Source organism: Ambystoma mexicanum, chromosome 7q (genome assembly GCF_040938575.1).
Source record: "Ambystoma mexicanum isolate Mex_15411 chromosome 7q, UKY_AmexF1_1, whole genome shotgun sequence".
NCBI classification, from domain to species: domain Eukaryota; kingdom Metazoa; phylum Chordata; class Amphibia; order Caudata; family Ambystomatidae; genus Ambystoma; species Ambystoma mexicanum.
This window is the reverse complement of record NC_090941.1, coordinates 317,035,843-317,060,671: the sequence shown is the minus strand read 5'-3', so window position 1 is coordinate 317,060,671 and position 24,829 is coordinate 317,035,843. Positions and strand designations below refer to the sequence as shown.

Here is a 24,829-nt window from a genome sequence, read left to right as displayed (position 1 = left end):
CTTGCTAGCAGTAGCCCTGCCGTAGGGAGTCTCTGCAATTCCTGTGCAGAACATATTCCTCACCGAGGGATTCAACCCAGTCAGTTTAGCCCCGGGAACCTCGGCCAACCCGGTAACTGGATTAGCCCTTCATGAGGGAACCTTGCAGCAAACTCTGGTAGTTTGAACGGGGGAACCTCGACTTTGCTGGTACAAAAATGTACCCCAAGTAGGGGAACCCTGGAGAAAACTCCACTAGTTCCTTTAGCCCCTGAATGAGGATCCTCAAAGCACACTCCGGTATTCAATAAAGTCTGGACAGCCACAGGACCAGTCTGAGCAATCCCTCCTGTGGCCATAGTCCTCTGAGGAGAATCCTGCAGCCTGGGGTAACCTGCAACCAAAATCACTTACCGGTCACTGTTTCTTACTTGACACAAAGCGTTGAAAGTGCCCAGGCGTTAAATGATGGAAGACGTTCTCCCAACACTTCAGACCTTGAGTGAAGGCATGAGTAGAAAGTGCATCAAAGGTGAAGCACACGTCCCTCCTGTGATCTGGCCCGAGGAGTTCCTACCACATGATGAACAGGAAGCAAATGCTTTTGGAACCAGCATAAGCGAGCGAAAACGACTGCAACGCAGAAGACGAGAAAAACATTCTGACAGGAAAAAAGGGCAGGAAAAAATCTCACGGTTGTGCTAGATGCGTCTGACCTCGACCGCGCAGAGAAAACGATTGAGGCATGAGGCCCTGAGGCGCAGCTTGGGAGGTGGAGCATGTGGCAGTGCATGTGCCTGCATAAAATATGAAATGACTGACATTGTTTGTATGCCTACCCTTTTAAACAGGGGGTGTGTTGGTAGAGATGCAATTCTTGCCAGCTGATGTCAGAGGAGTGTGGTAAAACCTTGCAAACAGAGGCCTGATACCTTTGTTTTTTTTAAAGGAACAATAAAATCACTTTTTCAGTCATGCATTCTAGCATTATGGTTCACACAAGGTGCTGGCACCAAAATAAGGTGCAGAGAGTATTCGGACTAGAATGCAGAGAAGGTGTGCCAGTATTCCTGGTTTCCACAAGTAGACTTTCTGTGGATCTTCCTAACAAAGGTACTACAAGGTTGCATTTCGTTCTGCTTCTTAGCATCGTTTCAAAGTCACCATGCATGTCAAACATAGCTACGACAATGTTTTGGGGCCACTATGAAACACATTTTTCACTGATAGCTCAGCGTACTAGACATAGCTTGTCCACTTATGGTGAGAGGCAATGACACACACTCAAAGAATGCATGTTGCTTACTTCCTTTCAATAACTAACTGCCCAGCACACCTCAAGTATCACTCTTTGTTTCACCTCTATTTGTCATTTTTTTAATAGTTTCTTTTTCACATCAATAAAAGTTTCATCAATGAATGTGATTTTTGACAGTGAGCCAATGCTGTCATTGTTTCCTCGCCGGCACCTCGAAGCATTGCCTCGCAAAGTGCGCACATAAATAAAATAAATACAAATAAAATAAAGAGCCTAAGCCTCCTATATGACAGATGGGAGCTCTATTTAACCAATGGAAAAGAAAACAAGCACTGCAATGCAAACAGTTTGGGTTTTTGTGTAGGAATCGGAAAGGCACTTGCCAGGCACTGCTGGAGTGGTATTAGCTGGTTATTGAAGGTGCAAAATGGTGCGAGTACCTGGGCATCTAATAGCAGTGCTTGGCAAAAGCCTAAAACGTATACATGAGCCAAAACGGTTGGCTTTGCCAATGCTTGTTTTTAACAGGACTTCAGTGAAGGACATGCATAGTGCTTATATATGGAGCGGCTGAAGGCAGACCTAGTTAAGGCATTTCTATTACACCACTAGCGAGTTTATAGCTCCAATTAAGTCATTTACTATCAAAGACTGCTTTGCCAAAACACTGGCAGGCACTACACACACAACGTTGATAGTAAGTCTTGATTAAAGGGAGCTCAAAGAGTTCTCTTGAGGAGGTGTTTTGGGCAGGGAGGGGCAGGAAGGAATAGGAATGGCTATAGGGGTTAGTATGGCCATGGGCAGTCAATGGGTGGGCAGATAACCAAACATCATCTACAGGCTTTGTATCCCTCCTCATATGCCAGTTCTCCCTATGTGTACTCTAATGCAGTAGTTTGAGAGTTTAGCCCAAACTAAAAAACAGGATTAAATTCCTAGTCAATAATGAAATTGTAAGAAGAGAATTAGGTAATCATTGATAACAATTTGACAAATCAATTGTCCATCTAGGAATTATCATCACCAGTTACATGTTGGAGGTTTCTCCCTTTAAACATCAATCAAATGTAAAATACTGAAAATGCCGAAAAGTATGAAAAATGCACATACCTGAGAACAAGCCGAGATATCTTTAAAATTCTTTTCAAGCTCCACAGTTTTAGTGTCAGGGCTGATGAGGTTCACTTCAAAACGGCCAACCTAGAACAAACAATATAACTGTTCAGGGGTTTGATGGCAAGAATATGTTTTCTCACTGGAAACATAGAGGAATCATTTTCCACATTTGAACTGTGCACAGCAGACTTATGACTAGGGACACACTGGGATATGTTTTGCTTGGAGATTAAAAGAGGTAAGGGGCCTGTTAGGTAGAATGAGTGATTTATGTGTATGTGTGTTTTTGTGTTGTTTTGGTGTGTTTCTTGTCTTGTTGGATACTCTATTGTTCCTTTAGGGTTAGTTGATAGTCAGAATGTTGAAAACTACGGGATCTGTGTTCAGAATACTAATGGAATGAGCTGACAAAATGAGTGCTACACATTTTGTGCATTTCAGCCCGATTGCTGCATGTGTGTATTTGTTATTTGAAAATGGAAAAATAAAGGTTGCAAAAGAAATCTGCCCCTCACCCCCAAAAAAAGAAAGAAAAGAAAACTGTATGATGGCCTACCGTGTCAAAGGCAGCAGAAAGATCTTACAGGATCATGCTTACCACCTCACCTCCACCAATAGTCATTTGAACATGTTGTAAATTAGAGCCTGAAGAAAGACAGGAGCCAGGCAGGGATTTCACCAGGGCTTTATTTCCAATATCTCTGGATCAGATAGTGCATGGATAGTGTCCAGGATTTAATGGGCCAACGTGGCCAACTGGGGTTTAGATGCTATGGCTTAAATATGCAGCAAAACTCCTTTAATAAGTCCCGTGCTCGGAGGAGCCGGGAAGACGCTGCTGTCCGCGTCCTCAGCTCGTCCCGTAATGCGCGCGTAGCGCGCGGGGGCAGAGCTGATGGCGCGAGCGAGATCTCGCGAGAGCGGGGCTCTCGCGATATCTCTACACACCTCCCTTTTTCCAAAAGCAGAACGAGTTCACTGTACCACATAGTCATTGTATCTCACCGGTCTTCTGTGCTCCCTTCGGGGCCTCTCACTGGTTACGGGGCATGGTCTCTGCTGCTCTGGTTCTGGACTTTCACATGGTTCTTCTCGTTCCGTTTCGGTTTCATCTCTTTCTCCATCGCTTCCTTCTGTTTCTCGTTCCTCGTTTCTCCAGTTATCTCTTTCGGTTTCTAAGTGGGGTGTCTCTTGGGTCCTCGCTTCTTCTTGCCTTCGCTGGTATAACGCTACCCTTTCATAGTTCCACGAGCGCCCGTATTCCGTGCGGACGTGATTGGTTCCTTTGTGAGTTACTTTTATGGGCCGACTATAACGGGATCCCGTGGCTTGGTCCTTTCTTGGCAGTTTGATTTTGACCCAGTCCCCTTCTTTTATATTGGGCGCTTGCTTCGTCCTTCTTCTCTCATCACTCCACAATTTCATGCGTGTCTTGTTTCTCTCCATGCGCCATACTACTTCCGTCATGTCAACTGCTTCATCTTCCCTTACTTTCGCCAGCCATGGTGGAATGAGGGTGGATGCCGCACTCCTCCCTCTCAACATTTTGAACGGGGATATTTGAGTAATTCCATTTGGCGTGAGCCTGTGAGCCGCTATGGCTTCTTTGGCAGTTTTGAGGGGGTTCATTCCTGACGCTGTTGCCAGTTGGATGGCCCCTTTTATGAACCTGTTCGCCCTCTCCACCAGTCCATTTGCTTGGGGGTGATACAAGGCCGCTTTCTTTTGTTTGATGTGGTTCTTTCTTAAAAATGCTTCCATATCTTTGGAAACTAGTTGCACACCATTGTCTGTGACGACTTCTTTGGGGAGGCCTTCCCTTTGGAAAATTTCAGTGAGTACCTCTATGACCGTCTCTGTGGTTATGTTCGGGACAAACTCGACTTCGACCCACTTGGATAAGTAGTCGACCAGCACTATGCCATATTTGTGTTCCGTTTCCATCGCCTCCAGGGGCCCTATGAAGTCAATGCCCACTTTGGACCATACTGCTTCTGGTATCTCCGTGGGAATGAGAGGCGCCTGTCGAACTTTCAGTCTTTTGTCACTGTTTAGGCATTCATGGCAGCGCTCTATCATGGCGCGTATTTCCTGGTCCATGGACGGCCACCAGTAAGCTTCTCTCACCCTGCGGCGAGTCATCATGTTCCCTAGGTGTCCTGCGTGGGCCCTGCAGAGTATGGTGCGCCTCATTCCAGTGGGGGGGATGATCTGATCCATTTTCATGATTATTCCCTCCGTTTCCGACAACTCATCTTGCACCTTCCAATATGCTCTCATGCCCTCCGGCAGCATTTTCTCATTCGGCCAGCCTTCTTTGATCCAATTGCGTATCTTGGCCATGATTGGGTCCTTCCCGTCTTCTTCTTCCCAGTGTCTCTCACTGAGTTCCAGGTAGTCTGGGGCCCTTATGTCTGCTATGGATGCGACTATGCATTCTCCGTGTAGGAATGTGATAGCCCTTTCCTTGTTCTCGGGCAGTCTCGACATGCAGTCGGCTTGCGAGTTTTTCCATCCTGAGATGTGATGGATTTCGAATGTGTATTCCTGAAGTTTTGCTGCAATGCGAGCTAGTCTGGGCGTGGATGTTTTGGTGCCTCCCGGGCTGAGCATGTGGATGAGCGGCTTGTGATCTGTCACCAGCTTGAACTTTGTGCCCCACACATATGTTCTGAAATGTTCGACTGCTCATGCGCATGCTAGCATTTCTTTTTCAATCGTAGAGTAGTTCTGTTCCGCCTCTGATAGTGCCTTCGACGCAAAGGCCACCACATGTTCGGTGTCACCTCTCCTCTGCGTTAGCACAGCTCCTAATCCGTACGCACTGGCGTCAGTGGTAATGACCGTATCCCACTCTGGGTTAAAGGGTTGCAGACATGGAGCTTTCATGATGTGTTGCTTTATGGTGTCCATCGCCCTCTTCTGAGGTTCACTCCACGAAAATTCTGTCCCCTTTTTAAGTAGATCGCGTAGGGGTGACGTGGTTTCTGAAAACTTTGGTATAAATTTCGCGTAGTACTCAGCCAATCCCAGAAAAGACCTCACCTCTTCTTTGGTGGCAGGTTCAGGAGCTTTGGTGATGGCTTGCATAAGATTTTCTTTCGGGCTGATCCCCTTTTCCGAAATTTTGTAGCCCAGATATTCAACTTCTTTTACTCCAAATGAGCATTTCTCGTGACGTAAACGCACTCCTGCATCTTGTAGTTTGTTGAGAACCACTTTGAGGGTGGTATCGTGCGTCTGCTTGTCCTTTGCATAAACCAATATGTCATCCTGAAAATATACTACATTTTTGACTTTCCTTAGTAGGACGTCCATCATGCGCTGAAAGGCCGACGCGGCTGACGACAACCCGAAAGGTATTTTAGTGAATTGAAATGTGCCAAATGGCGTGATAAATGCTGTAAGGGGTCTCGATTCTTCGTGGAGCTGTATTTGATGATATGCATTTCTCATGTCAAGTTTTGAGAATATTTTGGCCTCTTTCATTAATAATATGAGTTCGTTTATGCTTGGGAGCGGGGAGTTGTCCGTGATAACTTCTAAGTTTAAGCTGCGCAGGTCTATACACACCCTTAATTCCTGTGACTGGGGTTTCTTTATCAGGACGACTGGGCTCAGCCATTCGGACGCTTCAATTTCTTCTATCACTCCTTCCATCTTCATTTTGTCTAGCTGTTGTCTAAGGGTGTCCCTTGCTGTGGCCGGTACCGGTCTCACCCGGTGCTTGACAGGGACGGCATTTCTTTTGAGCACGATCTTGTGAATGAAATTTTTAATGTGCCCCGGCTCCTCCGAGAAAAGTGTTGGGTAATCGCTCTTGACTACAGATTCGTTCCTCGTATGGACTGATAGGACTTGATCTTCTGTGCTGGGATCCAGTCTGATTTTTAACTTGTCTTGATCATCCCAGCCCAACACTGCAGGCCCTTCATGGCTGAAGTAGACTCTGGTGTTGGTTTCTCTTCCTTTGAATTCGACTCTGCCATTGATATACCCTAAGAGTTCGATTGAGGCCCCCCTAAACACCGTGGGCTTGTGTCGTGTGGTGAGCACTTCCACTTTCTCTTTACCCACCATGTCTTTATACGTCTGGAGGGGTAGGATGGTGAGGTCCGACCCGGAATCTGCCATGACCCGTGTCTCTCTTCCATCGATTTTGATCACGCAGTGAGGCTTCTCTCTCCTGGCTCGGGTGCTGTTCACCATTATGACTGTGGGTCTCCCCTCCTCATCTGACGAGGATTCCCTTTCCTTTGCGTGTTCTGTGGTGAGGCTTGTGACTTTCTTGTTCATCCATCGACATACTATCGAGAAGTGTCCTATGCGTTTGCAGACTGAACACTCCTTGTCTCTGGCTGGGCACTCTCTGTCAAATGCCAGGTGTTTGGTGCTGGAGCACCTATGACACTTGAGGGGTTCTCTCTTGATGTTTCTTGACTCTCTCGTGTCTGGTGCAAACTTTTCCTTTCTTGGATGGAATCCAACTGCTTGTATTTCAGTGGGGACTTGGGCCCCTGTAAACTCTTTCCTTCTCCCCGCGGTTTCCTCCACCGCTCTGGCAATTTCTACGGCTTTTTCTAACGGTAGCTCTTTTTCGAGGATGAACTTATCTTGGACCTTGCGACTGTTGGTATGGACGACTAGCATGTCACATATGCGGTTCTCCGCATTGGTGCCGAAGTTACACAGGGCTGCTAGTTCCCTTAATTTCGTGACGTAGTCATCGACGGGTTCGGACTGCTCTTGTTTTCGAGTGTAAAACCTTATTCTATGGAGTACAGTGTTCTCTTTGCTGGCGAACCTCTTAATGATTCTTCTAACGGCCTCCTTGAACACATCATCATTGACGTCATCTACTGGTATCGGGGTAAGGCCCTCGAATATTCTTTGCCCTTCTACCCCTAAGGCGTTAAGTAACATGGCCCTGCGTCTCACCGCTGAAAATCCTGATCCACCCATTGCGTCCACGTACGTCATGAACAGGGGCTGCCATTGTGGCCAAGGAATGGCAGGCCTACCTGGTGTCTGTAGAAAGGGTGGTGGCGGTGTGGCTCCCTGCATGTTTCTGCGCGGTTTCCTGTGGTGATCCTCGTCGCCAATTTATGTTGTAAATTAGTGCCTGAAGAAAGACAGGAGCCAGGCAGGGATTTCACCAGGGCTTTATTTCCAATATCTCTGGATCAGATAGTGCATGGATAGTGTCCAGGATTTAATGGGCCAACGTGGCCAACTGGGGTTTAGATGCTATGGCTTAAATATGCAGCAAAACTCCTTTAATAAGTCCCGTGCTCGGAGGAGCCGGGAAGACGCTGCTGTCCGCGTCCTCAGCTCGTCCCGTAATGCGCGCGTAGCGCGCGGGGGCGGAGCTGATGGCGCGAGCGAGATCTCGCGAGAGCGGGGCTCTCGCGATATCTCTACAGAACATCATCTAAAATAGCGAGCCATGCTTTTTCCAGCTACCTTACTCTAGCATTAGGATGTGTAGTTAAATCTTGGAATCCCTCAACCTGTGATCACAGCATACATTGCAAGGATACCACGGAAACGTTATTGCACTTTCTTTTAATCTGTCCTCTGTATGAAGATCATAGAATTACATATTTGAAACCTTTTTTTCTTACATTTGGCGTTAGAAGCACCATGGAAGCGATGCATACATGCAAAATGACAGGTGATGAGATGGCAGCATTAATGGTAGCAACTTTCATCCATAAAGCATGGTAACGAAGGTAAAAAGTGTTCAGCTGCACCCACTTTCTGATACGTTATTTTATCTGGTGCTATTTCAACACCTTGTGCCAAATGAACTTCATAATATTATGACTACTTTTATTGTATTGTTTTAAGATTTATTAACGTAATGTGTGAACAATGTTGTTTGAAAAGGTGTGGTTCTGCTTTCATTGCTTTATAGTGAAATAAAGCTAAATTGAAATTGAAATAAAGAAAAACAGTTTTGTCAATATACTTCTGAAACTGGCAGGCTACAATGACCTCTAGAATCTATGGAGGTGCTGGAAAAAGTGAGACCAGACGGTAGTAAGCTGGGATCTTCTGATCAAACAAAGGCTTTTTCAGGAGAGTAACCACCACATATTTCAGTGGGCTGGTGCTACTCCCTTCAAAAATGAACAATTCAAAATTTGAAGGAATACGTTTCAATATTGTTGCAATCAATCTGGCCTGGCAAGGAAGAACTAGGGAAGAAGATTTCAATTCATAAATATTTGCCTGAAAATCACTTTAAGGTAAAGTAGTTATTGGACCCGTGGTGGTGGAGAGGGCTGAACAAGTGGGGCGGGCGCAGCCCAGGCCCTTTGGACTCGGGAGCAGAGGAGTTATCAGCCCCTGGAAATGGTCCTGGAGGGAGCCCATGGTGTGTGGGAGTTGTGGTGCTGGTGAGGCCCTGCTCAGTAGGTGCATCGGGTGGGGACAATCCGGAAGGAGCCATGAGAGATAAGGCCTACCAACCGCAGGGGGCCACCCCATCGAGACAAAACAGGGAGGTGGTGAGGCAGCACTCTCGTCGAGAAATGTGGACGGTGAAATCAGGGATAGAGAGTGACCTTGGACCCATTTCTGCTGAGACAATGCTTAAGGAAAAGAAAAAGGGGGTCGACACCAGACTGCTGGATACTGTACAGACAAAGCTTGGGGCTGGAGGAAGGTGTCAATGGGAGGCAGGGGCAAGCCCTTCAAGCACTACAAATATTCTGGCGAGAGGAAGGTATGGCGGCAGGGGGGAGCCAGCACCCTTTGGAGCTGATGGGTCTGGACAATGGGCACTTGGCTACAAAAACAGACATCGCTGGCAACCTGCAAGAAAGTAATGCCCTGAGGGGGGGACATTCAGGCTTCAATAGCGGATCTCAGGGGTCCAAGTGGACTCGATAGAGGGCAAGGTTGAAGGTCTGGAAAACAACCAGCTGAACGCTGATCTGATGGAAATGAAGTTGGATGAACTGCCTGTTAGAGTTGGAGTCATGAGATGAGATTAGGCTAAAGGGTAATGATCCTGAAAACAGAGAGGAGGAATAACCTGAAGCTTTTTGACCTGAAAGAAAATGTGGGCCAATCCCCGTAGGATGTGGCAGCTAAGGTGCAGGCCATTGTGAATACCCTTTTGAAGGATGAAGGCGGCACGGTGGTGAAAATTGAAAGGCCCCATAGGGGTGGCCAAGGTTACAATAAAGGGCCGAGATCAGTGGTGGTGTGCTTCCACGAGTACGGGGACAGGGCTGAAGTGCTCACGAGGGCCAAGCTATTGAAAGAGGTCATCTTTGAAGGTGAGAGGATTGGGATCTACCCGGGCTTATCAAGTCTTATGTTGGGAAGGAGAAAAGACTGTCAACAGCTGACTCAATGGCTAACCAAGAAGGGAGTCCAGTATCATTGGGCTTTCCCCTGTGTATTGGTGTTTCAGTACAGGGGTGAGGACTATGGGATCACGATGGGGGAGGAAACATCCCAGGTCCTCGGCTGCCTTACCTGACTTAATGAAGAGGAGATGCCCACACTGAAAGATTTGAAAGGTGCCAATATGCTGGTTCCCCCTAAGGGCCCATCTGGAGGGAAGAAAGGGACTGGTGGGCGTACATTCAGGAAGTTGGGCACCCCTTTGCAGGTGAAATTAAGCAAGGATTGTAGACAAAGGGAGGAGACAGAGAAGGCCAGACTCTCATTTGACTGTCCTGCTTTTAAGAAAGGGGGAAGACTTATGGGGCTGTTTGGTACATTAAGGAGGGGTGTTTTGGTGATAATGGGAAGACGGGAGGCTACCTACTGGCCCATTTAATGGAATGGTCATCTTAGGAATTTGGGAGAGGGGATTGGGGGATGGGGCTAGGAGGGAGAGGGATTTGGACTGGGGTGGTGGGGAGGTAATAGAGGGGAATGGTTCACAGGTTATCCGGTGTTGAAAGGTACAGGAGACTGGTTTGTCAAGCAGGAGCATTGGGTCGCAGAAGGCGGAGTCCGTTTTTAGACTGGGGTGATATTAAATGAGTTCCAGGAATTATGTGGGGTCCCTGATGATAGGAACACTGAATGTCAAGGGCTGGAAATTCCCTACGAAGAGGGCATTGGTGGCCAGGGAATTCAAGAGGGCAGGGGCCAACATTTTGCTATTACAGGAAACAAGGCTGAAGGTGGGGGAGAAGAGGCCGTTTAAAGGGGGGTATTGGTCAGTCGCTGTGGGCCTCAGGTGATGTGGAGAAAGGACGGGTTGGGATTCTAGTGCATAAAAAGTTGATTTCAAGCGTTCAAGGTCACGAGAGCTATGGAGGGCAGGCTACTTGTGGTAAATGGTACCTGGGGAACAATAAAAGTGGCAGTGGTCTTGGTTTATGGTTCGAATCAAGGATAGGTGTCCTTTTACAGGGGTGCTCTGGATTTAGTTTTGGGGCTATCAACAGACTTGCTGATCATGGGGGGTGATTTTAATATGTGGGCAGACCCGAGGTTGGATAGGTGGGCTGTGGGGGAGATGGGGAGCCAGTGTATTAGATCGGAGGGTGAGGGGTTTTGCAGCATTTTATATTCCAAGGGACTGGCAGATGTGTCTAGACATATGCACCTTCAGGGGAAGGGGTTTAGTTTCTTTTCGGCTCCCCATGGCACCCATACTCGGATTGACGGACTACCTGTTACTGGAATTGAGGATGGTTGAGAGGGTTGCTGGCTGTGAGGGGAGAGCAGTCAGCTGGTACCATAACATGGTACTTATTGGTATTGTGGTAGGTCAGAAGGAAGAGACAGACCAATAGGTGCCATTTTCAAAAGGTTTATTGGAAAATAATAAAGAAAATGCTTACCTTTCCGTATTCTAAGCGTTTCTCTGCCTAACACAACTAAACTAGGGTGCTTGCTGTCAATGGTGAAGTCCACAATCAAAAGTATGTCCTTCGTTCGAAAATAACCTAGGCTGACCCTACCACCATTACTACACAACAAAAGATCAGGAGAATGACTCCATTCTCCAGGATTGCTTTTCAGCAAAGTTCTCCTCAATACGGGATCTTCAGATAGTCTCTTGCCATCTCTCAAAAAAAAAGCACTTCAGTTCTTTTAAGGACCTTTTCCAAGACTTTGTATTTTGTTTCCCTTGATTAGACTTGCACTGATTCTTGACTGATTCTCTGAATATATGCTGTGCTTCATAACCCTTCTTTTATCTGTTAGGACAAACAAATCTGTTGTCGGAACAACCCTCTTTCCCACTGTCTTTGTTTGACTATTGCTCTTCTTGTGATCTTGCCATTCACTGGGACTAGTACGATAAGTCCTAGACTTGTTCACACACCCCTTGAATTCTTGCCATTCACCGGGACGAATATAAGTCCCTGGGTGATTTTCCCTTATTTTATAATCTTGCCATTCACTGGGACAGTCTCCCACTCTTCCCTTTACCTTTGGTGTAATGGAACTGTGCCACCAGGCCGGCATTCATCCTTGCTTCTATTCCACTTTCAGTCAGGACAGCTTCTCTGTTTTCTTCCATTCTCTCGCTTGACATGCTCCGGTGTCTATATGTGGTATCGGCAGAGAAAGGGGTCTTGACTCTCTCCCCTTCCTGGCCGTCACCTCTCGTTCTCTGTTCCCTCCTGGGGTGCTCTTCAGGTTGACAGACCAATCCTGGTCCGTCCTTGGCATACTTCACTTTAGGCACATCCGGGTTGGGATTCCTCTGCAGTCCCTTTTGAACATCATTCCAAGGACCACCAGCCTCTGGACAACCTCTCTTCAGTCTGTTCTCCAGGTAGTGCACTTCAGGCACTTTGACTCTCCTGCCGTTTGCTGATGCGCAAACCAGTGTTCGCCCAGAGTCACCAGCTTCCCTCTGCCAGCCGGTTTGAAATGCCCAGGTCTCTCTTTGTGGTTCTCTTGGCCCTCCCATTCTAATTACGCCACATTGGAACTTTTGCAGCTTCTCAAGTCAGTCCTTCCTTTGTTTTGGAACTGTGCTCTTCATAACTCCTTTGGGTTTCTTTGTTTCAATTAGTGACAGACAGGTATTCTTTATCACTCCTACGTTCTTACTCTTTACAGTACCAGGCTGATAATATACTTTTGTCGTTACTTATAACATATGTTAATAGGCGTCTAGTTGTCTGCCATCTGATAGGGTAGTACTGGATGTTTGCGGAAAGTGACAAGCGAGTTCCTCACTGGAAAGGAAGTACTTTCCCCAAGAGGGGAGTCTCTCCCTGTGAGGTCCTGCTTACCGCCACCCCTAGGGGGAATGTTGCATAGCAGGCTCCCCTCCGTAGGTTCACAGGAAGGGGCTACCCCCTTGGAAGAAGTGACTGAATCGCTTGATTCGTCACAGTATCCAAACTGGGGGAATGATAAGGCGGGAATCCAGATGGATATGAAATGGTTTTCTATGGAGAGATAACATTTTCGCAGAGGAACTCAAAACACAAATTGAAGAATTGTTTTTAAGGTGAACAATACGGGGAGGTGGATGTGGGGATGGTATGGGATGCAGGGAAAGCTACTTGGAGGGGTCTTCTCATGAGAGAAGGGGCACGTAAGAAGCGGGATAGTGCGATTATAGAAAATGGACTACGAAAAGCTATTTGGGTGCTGGAGGAGAAGGTACAGAAGAACCCACAGTGGAAGGAGATGGTCTTGGAAGAGCCTGCGGGCTTTCAGCGCGTTATAAGCACAAAGACAGACATAGACAAAGACATAGCTGAGGGAGAAAGGGGCTGACCTAAAAACTTTGATCGTAAATGAAACAGTGAAAAATGACAAAGTTATTCACCTTAGTAACTACCTTACTCCTAGTCCATAGTCCCATTTCCTCCATACTTTTGGACATTCCGTCCTTCGGGATGGAACCGGAGCACTTTTGTTAAAAAGCATCAACATTTTAATTTTTGTCCTGCTTTTATTTTTACAGGGGGCCACCGCACGTTACTGTAACCCCCCGCCTTCCTGAGCTCTGCCTGCGCATCACCCTTCAGTCCTTTTCCATCACCAGGTCTGTGACCATTTAAGCAACAATAGAGGATACTTATTAGAGGGGACCGCAGGCAGGTGTATGGCTGAAAGGAGGCTGTGGACTAGGAATAAGGTTGTCACTACAGTGAGTAACTTTGTCATACCCCGACGTCCTGTCCCCCTTCCTCCATGCTTGTGGGAGATTTCCAAGCCCTAATCATAGGTATCCCGGATGGATGGAAATTTCCCTTATTGAACTAAATTCTTGAGAACTGCATGGGCAAATTGGGCATCAGCCCTGGAGCTCAGGTCTAGAAAGTAATGCTTGCAAAAAGCTGATGGGAAGGCCCACGTAGCTGCCTTGGCAAAGGACTCCCAAGGGACATACTTCTGGAAGGCAACAGCAGCCGCTTTTCCCCGGACCAGATGTGCAAGAATGCCTTTAGTTGGTTGAAGGCCTTGAACTTTGTAGGCCTCGGAAACACATGAAGCAACCCAGCAGGAGATGGATGCTTTTGAGGCAGGTTTTCCTTTTGGATCACCAAAAGTGACGAACAGTAAAGAAGAGCTTCTGAGTTCGCTAGTCCTGTCGAGGTAGACCTTCAGAGCCCTTCTGATGTCTAGGTTGTGCAGAACCCTTTCAACATCAGAGACCGGGTTAAGGAAGAAGACCGTCAGAGATATTGGCCGATTTAAATGGAATTCCGAAACCACTTTAGGAAGAAAAGAAGGGTGAGTGCGAAGCACCACCTTATCGTCATAATGGAAAGTTAGGAACGGATGTTCCACAGAAAGAGCCTGAAGCGCACTTCTCCGTCTTGCAGCAATCAAAACAGCTACTTTGCAGGATAGGTACTTAAGTTCAGTACTAGCCATGGCTTCAAAGGGCTTATGACATAACGCAGTGAGGACCACATTCAGATCCCATTAGGGATGAGGGGCCCGAACCAGTGGAAAAAGATGGAGGAGACCAGCAAAGTGTCTCTTTATGTCTGGATTAGCTAATTAAAAAGAACAGCTGGCTGTAGGCAGGTAGACCGCAATGGCGGACAAATAAGTCCTGCATGACAGGACATGCATGCCAGAGGCTGCCAGGTCAGACACAAAGGACAGAACAGTGTTGATAGAGGCATGCCTGGGATCGAGCTCTTTGGCTAAACACCAATGGCAAAAACAGAGCCATTTTCTGATGTATTGAGCCCTTGTAGAAGGCTTCCTGGCCGCTTGGATTATGTGCATGTTGTCCTCAGACAGATTGAACTGCGCTAAAGATTGGAACTCAGGTACCAGGCCGCCAAGCTGAACGATTGTGGGGAGGGCTGCCACAGCTGGTGATTGCTCTGGTGAAGAAGGTCGGGAATATGCAGCAACCTGATCGGGGGGAGTACTGACAGGTGCCGCAGTCCCGAAAACAAGAACCTGGCTGGCCACCAAGCAGCCATGAAGAGGAGAGTGCAGTTTGATGTGCTCCTGAGTTTGCAGAGTGACCAATGAAACAGTGGTAATGGAGGGAAGACATAAGCATTCATGTTGTCCCACAGGATCTCGAGGGAGTCCCCCAAGGAAGACACTCGGAGCCCATCCCTGGATGCATAAAGAGGAAGTTTCCTGTTTCATGATGTCGCAAAGAGGTCTACCTGTGGAGTGCCCCATTGCTGGAAAATGTCAGCGAGGCCATCGCTGTTTATCTCCCACTCGTAACTCACTGCCGACTGGCGGCTGGGGGAGTCTGAAGCCACATTGATGTGGCCCGGGATGTGTATAGCTTGGAGCCAGACATTGTGCTGGATTTCCCAATTCCAAATTTGTATAGCAAGATCCACCAGGAGAGGAGACTTGGTGCCCCCCTGTTTGTTGATGTAAAACATTGCTACGGAATTGTCAGTGCGAATACGGATCACACTGTTGGCGATAGTCGGTTGAAAATCCTTGAGTGCCAGAAAAACTGCTAGGAGCTTCAGGTAATTGACATGGAACCGCCTGTCTTGAGGCATCCACAAATCATACACCTCGAGGTGACACCGTTTCACTCCCCACCACAGAAGGGAGGAGTCTGTAACCGTTACCTATGGGCACAGCTCCTGGAAGGAGGTCCCCAATGAAGGGTGTTGGCGGACGACCACCATTGTAGATCTTCCGTCATGCAGGATGAGACTGGAATCATCTTGGAATTTGGTTCCGTAGCCTGGGACGAGCAGCTCAGAAGACCTAGCTGAGTGCGCCTCATTTTCATGTGTGCAAGAGGTAGCGCTAACACGCAAGTAGCCATGAGGCACAGAAGTCTCTGGAACCACCAAGCCGTCATGTGAGAGGACTGGATGAAGAGTTGGCATGTGGTCAACAGGTCTGCAATCCTGTCCTCCATCAGGAACACTCTGGTACTGACAGTATTCCAATGGAAACCCTGAAAGATCAGGTCTTGAGAGAGCGTCATGGACGATTTCCGCTAGTTCACTGACAGCCCAAGATGGAACAGTAGCTGAAGGAGTGACTGAAGATTGGTCATAGCCCTCTGTGGGGAAGGACTGCGCAGGAGCCAATCATCCAAGTACGGATATACATGAACCCCCTGCAGTCTGAGGAATGCTGCAATGACCAACATCATCTTTGTAAAGATGTGCAGCACCAAGAAGAGACCAAAAGAGAGCACACGATACAGGAAGTGTTCTGCTCCCACGGAGAACCAGAGATATTTTTGATGCAGGTTCCACATTAGAATGTGCATCTATGCGTCCTGAAGGTCTAACACGGTGAGCCAATCGCCCTTCCGGAGAGAGGACTTTATCTTGAATTTCTCTTGGGGAAGAAAGAGATTGAACTTGGAAAGGTCGAGGATAGTGTGCACACCAGCCTTGTTGGGTTTGGGCACTGAACTAGTAGCCCTCCCCTTGATCCACAAGGGCAACAGGTTCCACTGCTCCAAGGTCTAGAAGTTTCTATACCTCGGCGCTGAGGGAGGGTGACCCAGTCTGCTGGAAGGGAGGGTAAAGAGTGGGTTATGGGGGAAGGGCAAGCGATTGACAAAACCCATCTGTCTTCGCGATGGTCTGCTACGCCTCCAGATGAGACGAAATTCGTCCTCCCACCGTAGTCTCATGCGACCGATGGAAAATATCATTTGGATGATTTGTCAGCAGGGAGACCACCCATTCCAGACAAGGAGGCTGTTGGTCAAGAGAAAAAACGGCCACCTTTCCGTTGCTGCTTACGACGTCAGTTCAATACGCACAGCGGTCCTGAAAACCCCTGAACCCAGAGAAGGACCTCGTTTGGGACCCCAACCTCTGCGTGTAAGGTGCCCTTGCTGGAGTTTTTCCGCAAGGATCGACAAAGACTTGGCAGTTTGAGTACTTGCCTTGGTCTTCGTTAGTTCCTCATTCGTGGAGGAGTGGAACAGACCTTCGAAGGGGAGATCAAGCACCTTGTCATGAACTTTCTTTGAGAACTTTGTAGCATGGAGCCACGCTTGGTGGGAGATGTCTACCCCGACAATAAAACCTTGAGCGGAAGTGTCTATGTGATGGGCTGCAGTCTCCAGTAGGTCCTGTGCCAGAATTCCTCAAGGGAGTCAGGGGTCTTGTGTGCCATTTTAGCCTTGGAGCAAGAAACTTTGGCAGAGCGGGTACCCGCAGATCTAGGGTGTTTACTCAACACCTTAGGGTCTGCTGAAGAATTAGCCCCAAGAGGGGGACCCTCGGCGTAGCCGGTACTGGAAGGCCTATGGTGTGTGACCGCCTTCTTTGCCCCCTCAGCAGAACTGGTGTCACCACAGGTCTGAGCATGGGAAGGCTGAGAGTTGTACCCTACAGCCAGGACCTTCGATGGGGGTCCCTCAATCCTGCCGGTGTTCGATGTAGCCCCAAGAAGGGAAACCTCTGGGTAAACCCAGGTGCGTTTAGCCACCTTGAGAGAGGCCTCGAGCCGAGACGCAGTGCAGTTAATTCCAGATGTGGAAACCTCAGGGCGAACCCCGGTACCAAGAGCCACAGAAGAACTGGGCCCAACTTTAGCCCCTAAACGGGAAACCTCGGAAGAAGATACGGTTTTGGCAGCCCCCCTGCAGGGATCCTTGGAGCACGCTTTGGTGCGCCTGTTAGGCCCCTTGCGGGACACCTCTGGGAAATCCCTGGAACGACCTGCAAGTCCCTGGAAAGGAGTTCCCTATCTGGGGTGCCCTGAAAAGGGAAGAACTTACTGGTCGTTTCCTTTTTTCGTCAATGAAGAGCTGTAAGTGTGGTGGAGGAACACGTTGAAACACCTCCTCCCACCTGACAAGCTGACGCTGGAGTGCACGGACGGAGAGGGAGTCTCAATAGAAGCATGAGTCCCAACCGTGTTCCGGGCCTAAACACTCCAGGCTAAGAGAGTGGGGATCCGCCCTCACAAAACGATGTTCGCAAGATAAATAGGACACGAATGCCAGTTGTTCCAGCATAGACAGAGGACAAGATGACCGTGGAACTGGAGCAGGAATGAAGGACAAGGGAACAAAAAGAACATATTCTCAGTAATGCAAGTGCATCCGACCCCGACTGCGCAGAGAAAAGGACTGAAGGGCGATGTGCGGGGCGGAGCTCAGGAAGGTGGGGTTACGGTCACGTGCAGTGGCCGGCATAAAAATGACAGAAGGACAAACTTTAACGAAAGTGCTCCGGTCCCTTCCCGAAGGACGGAATGCCCCACAAGTATGGAGGAAAGGGGACGGGACGTAGGAGTATATGAGATTTCTCTAATAGAAATATTACAAGAAGGGAGCCAAGGTGGATTCGCTCCTATGCGATACTGGGACACACAAGAAGCCTGTGCTCACTTGCGCTGGTCACAAAGCATTATAGTAAATCACAAACATTAGAAATGAATCAACAGTAAAGTACTAATGTATATTTAATATGTGTTATGCCAACAAGTGTTTCGACCCTCATAGGGCCTTTATCAAGGTGAAGATCAGTAAGTATCCAAATGTTGTATTGAGAATAAAAGGTTAGCTGGACTGATGGCAATTGTAGAAAGCATGTTGGAACAGTAGCCGGGTGAGTGCCAGTGATGCAAGCAAGGTATGACCTGCCTGACAAAGTAGAATGAATTCCAATTAGGCAAAAATGTTGGGCAGCGTAATGATGAGCTCCTCAATGGGCTGGTGAAACAGTGGACAGGTCAGGAGTCTCTGGGAGTGGCTGAGTTAGGCAACCCTCTGCCTTTTAGCAGCGTGTTTTCAGTGGTGTTACCCAAGCAACCATAGATGAGACATTGTGTCCTGATGGCAGGGTGTGCAACACTCCAGGGAGAGAGTTGTGGAGTTTTGCCATGTTTTAGGAAGAGCTTTATAGGAGAAGGCGGAGCACCAGGAGGGAACAACCAAGGGGTAGGTCGATGGGGTTACCCTCCCGAAGTGGAGGAAGTGGGAGTTTTGCAGTATTCCGTCTTGGTGGGGGGAAGGTGGTGGCAGAATTCCGACGCATGCCGCCTGACAAGGCTCCAGGGGAAGACGGGTTCACAGTGGGCTTTTATTAATGGTTCTCAGGGGTCCTTGCACCTCATTTGGTGGAAATGTTTAACCATATTCTGGAAAAGGGCCAGGTTCCGCCATCATTCCATGAGGCGCTGATCTCGCTCATAAATAAGGAGGCAAGGGACCCGAAGGATTGTGGTTCGTATAGACCGATTTCTTTTCTGTTTTTTAAAGATCCTTTTATTATTTGAAAACATACAGACACCATACAACATACATACACTTCCTTACAGTTAACAAATCATGGCTAGGAGTACGGATTCTATGATGCATTGTAACATCTAGGTATTGTCAATTCAGTCCAGACATTGGACCCCTCTCCCCTAATAATGTTCTAGGAACTTCCGTCAGTTCCCTTTTGCCACATACACACACACTTTAGTGGCTTTTAGTGGGCAGCCACGTGCTGTGTATATGCGGTGTTCCACTGCAGCACATATGTCCATTTCCGCAATCCATTGGGCCAGTACTGGTTTCTCCGGTGAGCCCCACAGACGGGCAATTGTCCGCTTAATCAGTCCAGCTGCCGTGAAAATAAACAGTTTTTCCCACTTGTTAGTGACATGTTAATCGGGTATGCCCAGCAGTAGTAGCTTAGGGTCCAATGGTACCTCTCTCCCTAGTGTCTCAGAGTTTAGTGCACCATTGTCGCCAGTACCCTTGAATTCAAGGACACTCCCACAGGATATGTATGAAGGTTCCTTCCCTCACCCGGCATCGTAAGCAGTTCGGATTGGAAGTCCGGCCCCATCTGTACAGCACCACCCTAGGATAGTACACTCTATGTAATATCTTAAGTTGTACCAGGAAAATTCTGGAGGTGATTGCGATTTTCCTTGGCTGCATCAATGCTATTAGATTGTGTTCTATGGGGGTACAGGAGGATAGCCCAGCGGCAGTGTGCTCGACTTGGAAACAAGACGACACAGAGCAACACAGGTTCGATCCCTGGGTCCGCGCTTAGAAACCTCTGGGTATTAAGTGCGTTATAAATAACCTATCATATCATATATCAGATTTATGAATAAGGGTATGTTCCTACGCAGGGCATGGGTGAGTTCCGTGTAGTGGTAGTGATCTGTCTGTGGTAGTTTGTATTTCAGCCGAAGCAACTCGAAAGAGATGAGATCACCCTCTGCGAGAACATCACTGACCACCATCATCTGGGCCTCGGCACATCGCGGCCACATCGGTAATTTGTCTATCTCAGCCAGGTTACTGTTATTCCACAAGGGGTGCATGTGGGTCTCCCTCTGTCCGCATCCAATGTGTTTATGTTCTCTCCTCCATATCATAGCAATGTGTGTTGCAATCGTTTGCTGGTCGGGGGATTTAGTAAGGGGTTGGTAAAGCAACGCTCTGGGTGGGGTGTTTCGTCGCCCCTGCATTTCAACTCTGATGTGTGGTAGTTCCTGCTTGCCATGGAGAATACCATTGATTACAGAGATTTGGCTCACCCAATACGTTTGAAGGTGTGGCAGACCTATACTCCCCTCACAGACTGATCGATGGAGTGTGCTGAGGGCAAATCGTGGGTGACCCCCACCCCATAAGAGTTTCCTGAGAAGGCAGTCTATCGGATGGAACTCTGGGTCCGAGATCCAGAGTGGGGCTTTTTAGAAACCGTATAGAAATCGGGGAGTGCTAGCATTTTGAATAAGGCTGCCTTGCCCAGTAATGACAGGGGGAGGTGCATCCAATGCCGAACATCACCTGCAAATCGATCGATAACTGGATGTAGGTGACCAATTTCATTTCTGAATGTAGATGAAAAAATCTTCACCATGAATCTGGCTACTAAAGTCGAAGCTTATATGACGAGATTGGTGCACACGGACCAGGTGGGGTTTGTCCCTGGTAGGCAGGGAGCTGATTTGGTGAGGAAGACACTTAACCTGATGGTAATATCAAGAGGAGGGATGGAAGGTGCAGTGCTGCTCTCACTTGATGCAGAGAAAGCTTTTGATCTGGTGGAATGGGGCTTTCTCCACGCAGTGCTGGTCACATTTGGTTTTGGGGATAGAATTTGGAGGGGGATTTGGGTGTTGTATTCCAAACCTAGAGCCTGGGTTGTGGTAAAAGGCAAAACATTGGGTCGCTTTGAGGGGGATCGTACCATAAAGGGGTGCCCACTGTCTCCTCTTTTATTTGCCCCGACTCTGGAGACACTGGCTGCATCTATACAGGGGTTGGAACAGGTTTGTGGAATTTTGGTGGTGTGATAAATTGGGAGTATTCTCCCCTTCTCCCTTGTCGGTTGCCACAGCCTTTTAGGCTAGGGAAAAGAGCCTGCTCCACAAGACCCTTCCTGGGGCCTGGGCCAGTGGGACCCTACTGGTAGTGACTCCTCCCGCAGCCCCCCACTTGCAGGGGACAAGGACTATAATTCCCACGAGGAACTCCCTATAACAAACACTGTCTGCATATATGGGATACATGAAGAATAATGTGTCCTTCTATTGGCATTCAGACATTGTTGAATCAAACCAACCATACAAAAGAAAAGAAGATATCTCTTCAAGAAGAGATCTGTTATAACTGAGATGAATAAAGCATGAGAAGAGAGAGTACATTGCTCAGGGGAAGCCCCCTGATGTAATTGGGCCTTGGAGAGGCAGAGCAGAAGTGAGTTGTGAAGCCTGTGCCTTGTGGAAAGGCAAAGATCAAGTGGATATGAAGGAGAACCGGCAAAACCAGCAACGGGGAATCGCTTGCTCAAATGGGAAAAGAAGACCTGTCCAAGGTGGTGGCGTGACCACGGTTGTGCTGTGGTGGGCACACCCGTTGAACAGCACCAAGACCACAGCAGCCGAGAGCGCCAACAGCTCCCAACCGCCAGTGCCCATAGACAGCAGCTTCCAACAGTGAGGCCAAGAACGATCAACGGGGACATCTGAGAGGGAGACGTCGAAAGGCAAAGTTGAGTTTCCGAGCGAGTGGCAAGCCCTGCGACGTTCCCTGACAGAAACAAAGGTACTGGGGAGAACAGGAGAAGCAGGAGGCTGCTGAGGCAGCATGATGTGAGCAGAGAAACTCGTAAAAAAAATGAAGGGCAAAATACAAACTATAAACCAATATAATTGGGGATATGAGAAACCACTGAAGAACAAGGTTGTTTGGAAAACCTAAAGAAAGTGGAAACAAATACCATGGGAAGAAGGAAAAGGCCCCCATGAACTAGGAGTTCAAGAGGGGAGATGACCCTCCAATAAAAAGTGTAGCAAGTGTTGTGAACTAAGACTGTCAAGTGTGTCGAATACTAAGAGAAATAATCCAGTAGAGATAATCCAGGAGAGGGGTATACCTAACTGGGATTAAAATCATACAGACCCTAGGAAGATCTAAAACCTCAGAAAGCGAGAGACCTAAAATCCAAGGCAAGAGCCTGAAAAAGTATCTCAGAAAACTGCAATAAGCCTACCTTTAAAGAGAGTACATTGCCCAGGACTATTTGGGACGAGCTACAAGAGCACATGAATAGAAACCAAAGAGAGTCCCAAAGAGGAGGACAATCAGAAACGTGGCTCTAAACAACAGACATGTGTATAGTGACATTGCAAGGAGACGAGAGACAAACCAATAAAGAAAGGCAGACGAAAGAAGGCATCAAAGGAAACAACCAGGAAAAGAGACATTCTTTTGGCCTATTTTCTGAGTTGTTCATCTAAGTGGTAGGGTCAGGTAGTGTTAGGTTTTGGACTGAAGACATTTGCTTTGGAATTCCTGAAGACAGACTACCACCTTTACTTATTTTAGTTAGTCAGTGAAAAACCTCTTTATCAACAGGGAAAGATAGGCCTTTTCTTTATAGTTTATGTCCACAGTGTGCTCGACTCCTTCTTCCGACCCACCACCGTGGGTAATAAGGAATATAGGTTGGGTTTATATGTGGACGACATATTGTTGCACTTGAGTTGATTCCAGCTGCCATGTCGGTTATTGAGGAATATGGGGTGTTGTCGGGATTTAAAGTCAATTTGGGAAAGTTGGTTCTCTTCCCCTTTAAGAGGGAACTGGGAGATGATTTCAGTGACCTGGGTCCCTCCCCCACCCCCCCCCGGGTTAACACTTCAGTCTGAGGGGTTGAAATATTTGGGGGTGGTGATCTCTAGAATGCTTGAGGGTCTGTTTGAGGCCAACTACCCTTCATTGAGCAGGCTGTACAAGGATCTGCATACGTGGGAAGGGTTGACCCTCTCTTGGCTGGGCCGCCTGAATGCCTTGAAGATGACTTAGTTACCTAAACTCCTGTATCTACTCCAGATCCTACCAATTAAAGTCCCGGAAGGGGTGTTGAGGGAAGCCAAGGGGATGTTTTCGTGCTTTTTATGGCAGGCGAAGAAGAGGAGGAATATTGCATATGACACGCTTATTTTACCCAAAGATAAAGGGGTGGGTGGGTTTCCCAGACCCACAGTGCTATTACAGAGCAGCTCAAATGAGAGCCTTGGTGTCACACCTCGGTATGGATGAGGAGAGGCAATGGGTGGCATTGGAGAATTATTGGCCAAGGCCGGTCACGGTGGGGAAGTGGTTATGGGCGCCCAGCGATAGGCTGCCCCACATGGTTTTGAGAGCATAGGATATTAGGACAGTTATGGGGGATTTGGTCAAAGGGTATATGAAGGAAGTTACTACATCTCCCTCGCCGTTGAGACATGTTTGAGCGCCTCCGATTTTGGATGAATATCCGTTCCAGCAGTGGTTTGAAGCGGGGCTGGAAAGGATGCGGCAGCTGTGGCAAAATGGGGACTTCAGTTCCATTCAAAGGAATGTGGATGGACTATTTTTAGCTTCTTACAGCTAAAAGAGGTACTTACGATGATGAAATGGAGGCAGGAAATTCAGAGGGAACTAACTCCAATAGACGTATACTAGATATGCGTCTCCCTTCTAAATGCTTGATATCAGTGCTCTATTCAGCCTTAGTGGAGGTTAGGGGGAAAGGAATGGTAGATTTGCAGAACAGATGGAAGAGGAATTTGGAGATGGACCTTGAGGAGGAATTGTGGACCAATTTGTGTAGGGGTGCGTTTAAGACATTGTTTGCATGCCAGTATAAGCTTCATTGGATCAAGCTATTACACAGATGGCAATATAACCCAGTAAGGTTATCTTTGATGTTTGAGGGGACATGGGATGAAGTTCCTGTAGATCGGTTAGGGAATATTCGATTTTAGGGTGATTGGGGGGTAGATTTTAATTTGTCTTGGTAGTTGTGGATCTGCTGTTCAAATGGCAGAGGTTTGCATGTTAAGACTGTTAAGACGGATTTCTGAACTCTGACCTAGTGGGCAGAGGTTCAGAAGGCCAGCCTAGTTTCTTGGAACAGGGTAATCTCTGGACAAGCCAGACCAATCAAGGTAGCTATGGCAGGCGGTCAAGACTAATAGCCTCATCACGAGTTTGGCGGTAACCCTTAAATCTGGCGGTCGCGCTATTACCGCCGGATTTAAGGGTCCGCCAAATCAGGGCTTTGGTGAATTTCTCCCCAGCTCTGAGCTGGGGGGAAATCTGCCGAAAATTCGCGCTCATACCACCGGCGGGAAATCCGCTGGCGGTATTAGCGCGAAAATTCCCCATTGAGCCCAATGGGGAATGGGGCATTCTATTACCGCTAAACCCGTGATCCGGCGCTAACAGCGCCGGGGGGTTTGGCGGTAGGGCAGATAGCGCCGGCGCTATTAGCGCCGGCGTTACCGCCCAACTCGTGATGAGGCCCTAAGTCTCGGGGGGGTGAGGGTGACTGAAAGACCTCAATGAGCACACAGAGCAAGGACACTTACAAATTACCACCAGACAGGTGTATATATCAAAAATATAAACACATTTATTACAAGGCCTTTGTAACTCAACACACAGTAAAAGAATCACAGCAATACTATCAAACCAACACAACACAATCAATACAAGATATATACAAGACCATTGGGGTCTAAAGGTTTAAAGGCACGAAATATGTTCACAACCTAGAGAAGAAGGAAAATAGGCAGTGCAGATAGTCATTAGTCCCC

At 47.9% G+C, this 24,829-nt stretch overlaps 1 protein-coding gene across 3 annotated transcripts in view; it reads right to left on the bottom strand.

The window, feature by feature from the left end:
• The window catches only part of TBC1D4 (TBC1 domain family member 4), a 1,514,114-nt gene that overhangs the window by 918,003 nt on the left and 571,282 nt on the right, over positions 1–24,829 (bottom strand). For all 3 annotated transcript variants that reach the window (XM_069639269.1, XM_069639270.1, XM_069639271.1), the window contains one exon: positions 2,351–2,440. In XM_069639269.1, the coding sequence (XP_069495370.1) occupies positions 2,351–2,440 (90 nt within the window). The remainder of the gene's footprint in view (positions 1–2,350; positions 2,441–24,829) is intronic.